Source organism: Lactuca virosa, chromosome 6 (assembly GCF_052849685.1).
Source record: "Lactuca virosa cultivar CGN04683 chromosome 6, Lactuca_virosa_CGN04683_v6, whole genome shotgun sequence".
Classification (NCBI taxonomy): Eukaryota; Viridiplantae; Streptophyta; class Magnoliopsida; order Asterales; family Asteraceae; genus Lactuca; species Lactuca virosa.
Genome location: NC_136431.1, coordinates 78,983,196 through 78,988,620, shown reverse-complemented (window position 1 = coordinate 78,988,620; position 5,425 = coordinate 78,983,196). Strand labels below are relative to the sequence as shown.

The 5,425-nt window shown below is 38.8% G+C and overlaps 1 protein-coding gene across 1 annotated transcript; it reads right to left on the bottom strand.

The window, feature by feature from the left end:
- Positions 1 to 3,711: 3,711 nt before the first annotated feature.
- Positions 3,712 to 4,953, bottom strand: LOC145121488 (uncharacterized). The gene is made up of 2 exons (XM_079057225.1): positions 4,306 to 4,953; positions 3,712 to 4,172 (listed from the first exon to the last, which is right to left on the bottom strand). The coding sequence occupies exons 1-2, from the start codon at positions 4,688 to 4,690 to the stop codon at positions 3,943 to 3,945; spliced, it is 615 nt and encodes a 204-aa protein (XP_078913351.1). The 5' UTR covers positions 4,691 to 4,953; the 3' UTR covers positions 3,712 to 3,942.
- Between the last annotated feature and the right edge of the window lie 472 nt (positions 4,954 to 5,425).

Genomic DNA, 5,425 nt, shown 5'->3' with positions numbered 1-5,425 from the left:
ATGGATTTGAAGAGTCCCTAGAGCATAATATTGTTTAGATCTGAAAGATGGTATGGAATAGAGGCATACATGAAAGATTGAAGCTCATTTCTTCCCTTTTTTACCTAGAAAGTGGATGATCATGTTTGGTGCATGCATGACCATAAAGGAAACATTTTTATGGACCTTAGGGGTCCCATTAAACTTCTGTATGAAGTATACTCGAAGACTTAATGGAATAAGGACTTAAAATGGCGACCCTTAGCCTCAGACAGTGCTCACAACATGAGATGTAAGATCCCACGACGTGAGATTCGGAGCATCCCCATCTTTTGTTAGAACCCTTGGAGCTCACGATGTGAGATTGGGTGCTCACGTCGTGATGCCAGCTCAAGTGGTTTATTTGACTGAGTTCACTAGTTTGATTCGATTCAAGTGGGAATCTGACCGGGTACATTATCACGACGTGACCAATGCCGGGCCATAACATGAGGTGAGTTGACTTTGAATTTGATCAAGTTTGACTAAGTTTGACCTAAGGGTATTTTGGGATTTTGATTGTGATTGGCCATTTGCTGGGATAGGTGACGGTTAGAGCTGAGATTCGGAGTCAGGACCCGATCAGCTTTTGTCCAGTTTGTGAGGTGAGTTTTCATCACTGTACTTACGAGTCGAAGGTACCAAGGCCGACCCATTGGTTTGATATCCTTCTATGTACTGATATGCTATGTCTGGAATAGATATGCATGATTATGCTAGTTTCTGATATGCTAGTATGGTAGATCTGTAGGACTACCTGTGATTCTGTCTGCATGATTATCTGTATATGTTGTTATCTGTTATATGTCGACATATTGTGGTGGGTTGAGGTTGTACTGATTCGTGTTGTAGCCAACAAACCCTGGAGCATACCAGATATGAGCTGAGAGCCATGTAAGGCATGCAAAACTCATACTGAGAGCTCAGGAGCATTCCAAATACGATCTGAGGACCGAGTGGTATGCCAGACTTGTACTGAGGGCTTGATGGTATTTCAATCCAATGACTGATTTGGTCAGGGAGCAAGCCATACATAAGCTGTGGGCCCCGAGGGCAAGCCAGACTTATCATCTTGACCAATCAACTAACAAAATTATCATCTTTCATCATGTAACCTTATATGAGTACACATTCATTTTTCGTTTGATGTCCCTTAACTCCTCTTCCTTGTATGATTTCCTTGACTATTTCCTACCATCTCCCACCTCTACTCACTTTCCTCTATCTCATCTACCTCCCACGTCCTCACCTCCAACATCCTCTGTTTCCATACAAACTCATATTCGACTTATACTTACTCCTTGCCCCTAATCTATACCCAAGACACACTACCCCCAAATTGGTCCAACCCACTCCCATATCAAACAATCCCACTTCCTACATGTCACATTACACTTCAAACATGAATCCAAATATGTCACCTCCCCAGTCATCCCACGTAAACCCGATCATGCCATGGTATTTACAAACCCATTCAACGCCTTAACCTTCACATTTTTACCTCTTTACTTGTTTCCCAAAATTTTGAAGATCCTAACTAGCTCAAGGACATGAATGAGGATTATAGAACGCTTTTCTCCAATGAAACTTAACTTCTTATTCCTAGACTAGAGGGGGTGTCAATATTGTTAGTTTTATGTAACTATTTTAAAAAAGAGAATGAATTTTGAAGGATCTCTAACCTGCTACAAATCCTATTGTGACATCGGATACTATATGTATCGTTTTTAGTCTCGCGGTCTTTCGTTAGTGGTATGTATCGTTTTTAGTCTCACCATCTTTCACCAGCTTGACATGAAGAATTCCTTTCTTCATGGTCACTTCCAAGAGATTATCTATATGTACCAACTACTTGGTTTTCAAGACTCTAGATTCCATAACCATGTATGTCACCTCCAACGACCGCTTTATTGGCCACAAGTAGGCCCCATGTGTATGGTTTCACAAATTTTTAGATTTTTCAACTGGCATTGACTTTCATCATAACCATTGTGACTCACCTCTTTTTATTTACATACATGGTCATACTCAGGCCTACTTATTTCTATACGTCGAGAAAATCATTATCACAACATATTCACTAAATGTGCTTCAAGCCGTCAACATATCATTTTGGCCCTCAGTCATAAGTTCTCTATGACTATGATTGACCTTGAGGAACTCGACTAATTCCTTGGGATTTAATTTATGATATTCGATCTTAGTGCGGTCTCTTTTTCAGCCAATAGAAGTATGACACATACATTTTTTTAGCATGCATGTGTGCTTACCGATAAACCCTCTCGCACACCAGTAGACACCGAGTCCAAATTCGACACTTTAGGTCCTCCAACTGATGTTCCTACATTAATTGTATTGAATTCTAACCGGTTCCCTTTAGTATTTAACTTTCACCAGTCCTGACGCCACAGTTATACAGTTCAACTTATTTGTATTTATATGCATGACCCCATGCGATCCTCATTTCATTGGTTTGAAGCGCATTTTGTACTACGTCTGTTGCACGATGAACCACAACTTACAACTATATGTGTCATCATCTTAAGGGATCATTCCATACTTAATGTTGATTAGGGGTTTCCTAACAACCCGTTAATCCATTCCAGGTTATTGTATTTTTCTTGACATAAATCTTCTTTCATAGTCTTTGAAACGTCACGTATCGATATCCAGATCCAGTGCTAAGGTCGAGTACAAAGGCATGACCAATGTTGTCACCAGAACCTATCTGCTACACAATCTTCTTTGCGAACTACATGCATCCACAACTAAAGCAACCATCGTCTACTACGACAATGTTGGTGTCGTTTATTTGTCTTCCAATCCGGTTCAACATCAACGAACCAAAAATGTGGATATTGATATACATTTTGTGAAAGATGAAGTCGTTTTAGAACACATTCATGTTCTTCATATTCCATCTACATACCAGTATGTTGATATCTTCAAAAAAGGGTTTCTATAGTCTCTCTTCCTCGATTTTAGATCCAATTTGAATGTGCGATCAAACCCCCGATCAAGGTGTGGGGGGATGTTAGTATATAGTTTATGTCAACCATGTATTCGACCCTATTTCTATTTGTATCTTAAACCTCGTTGTACTTGTATTTAAAAGGTTTAATTTTAAGATATAATTATGGGAAATTCATTAATCACACATTCAACTTTTCTGCAACAATCAGTATTTCATACTGTATCAAGTTATAAACTCAGTGTTTCATAATGGTAAAAAGCATATCAAGGTAGAATGTCACTTTATCGTCAAGGAGTTGATTATTATGTCCTATACTCCTATGCACATACCTTAACGCAACGCAAATATACTTTGACAAAAAACATGGAAAAAATCAATTCCACAACCTCATTCACAAGTTGGACTTGTGCATTTTCAATCATTTGAACTTATGTCATAAAGGTTTGTACTTATCTTTTTGAATTATATTTAGATATGATTGAGTTGAGTTATTTGGCTTTTTGATGTACTATTTATATCTTAAGAGATTGAGTGAAAGGGTAAAAAAAGCCTTCAACAACCAAAACGATTGTGACAACGGTATTGACTCGTTGGAATCATGTGACAGTAAAACGAACATCATCAAAATACCCGACAAGATTGGGTCTAAATCGGACCAATCCGAGGTCCAACAAAAGATTCCATCCATTTGATCAATTATCAAATAAATATATTCCAAATTATAACTTAAACATTGCGTGTATTTTTTTTTTTTTAAGATTATATTATTGAGATTGTATACTCATACAAGCTAATCCATTATCCACCACTGTACATCAATTTCAAACCCAATCATCAATCAATCTTTATTTTGATGAAAATCTGAAACTGAATTAGAACCAGAAATTTGAATACCAACTAATTTGAAGCTACAAATACTGTAGTAAAAATCAATCATTCATGATCAAATCTTACAGCATGAATTCCATGAATCTGAGCCAGACTGCTCCGCCTTTCGTCACTTTATCTGCTTCCGTCGAGCAGGTGGACGATGACGGCGGTGATGTAGTAGTCATCCCAACGTAACTGACTCCGACTTCACCATGACCACCGCTACTTCCGGCAGTGGTAGCCGGTTGCTTAGGACAAAGGAAGAAATTCCGTGAACCTAACTCGTTTAACTTCTCGTCTCTAGATAAACCTGTCGATTACGAATTTGTAGCAGATTAGCTACGTATTTGGTCGATTAACGTCATCATGCAAACAGCAAATTCTAGCTGAATGTTTATTGTTAGTGTGTGAATCTAACGAGAGAGAAGAGGGATTTCACTTACTTTCTAGACTAAATTGCGAGTAATGAAGATCAAATCCGGAAGGATCTAGAGACGGAAATATCACTCGCCGGCCTTCCTTGGAGTACTGGCGGAGAGCGGCAGCGATAAGGTCGCCGACGGTAGATTCCGGAGATATCAACACCTGCACGGGACCTAAGCTTCGATGAACCGTGACGTTAAGCAACAACTTCGTCAGCTTCGGAGGCGTCATCGCCTCCGTCGTAATCGCACCTCTACCGGTGATCAAATTTGGCACCGTCCTTGGCCTAATCAACTTCCCAACCATATCTTCAGGAACACGGCCGTGAAACGACACCGATTTCTCCGATAATCTCCCCTTCTTGTTCTTCCCCTGTTCTTTCGGGCTGCTCTTCTTCGTTGACATCTTATAATTTTTGTATCTACAAGTCTATTAATCTATATACACTTAGAAATGAAATCCGATTCAGGTAGGAATAGATATTCGTCACCGGAGGCGGCGGTAGCGGAAGTAGCGGAATCGGGGGAAGCCGATGGCAGGGGAGGAGCTGAGGCTCTGCGGTTTGCAGTTAACAACAGCAACCATAACCTAGAATGGCATAAGAGTAAATAATAAAGGAATCACGGGCTAATATGAGAGAAAACTATAGGCTTTAACGAGGGAAGCCGACATCCAAGACCTGAAGGATGTGGTAGTATATATAGGTGTCTGCGGATGTGGATGAACACCGAAGGAGATAAATTATTGAGTCGTTAACCAACCGGAAACCTGATATTACAGGTTATTGAGTCAGAGTTATTGGTGAATGTGACCGGCAACAGCCAGTTTTGTGTTGAAAGATAATGTCATTGGTTGGGTAACTTGGCTTATTTGTGCTAGAGGATGTATCTGTTAAGGAATTATATTCTATTAAAAAATTAAAATAAGAACTCTTATAATCGTTTAGGAATCAATTGATATTTTTAATTTGGCAAGATTATAAATACAAATAATTTCTAATCTATTTTTACAAACATTGTATATAATTAATTTTCAATGGTCTTAAAAATAATAAAGTTTTTATGTTCAGACTTTTGCCAAACTTTTTTTGACCACTTTGACGCTTTTAGTCAATAATACCAATTATGAATACTACATTTC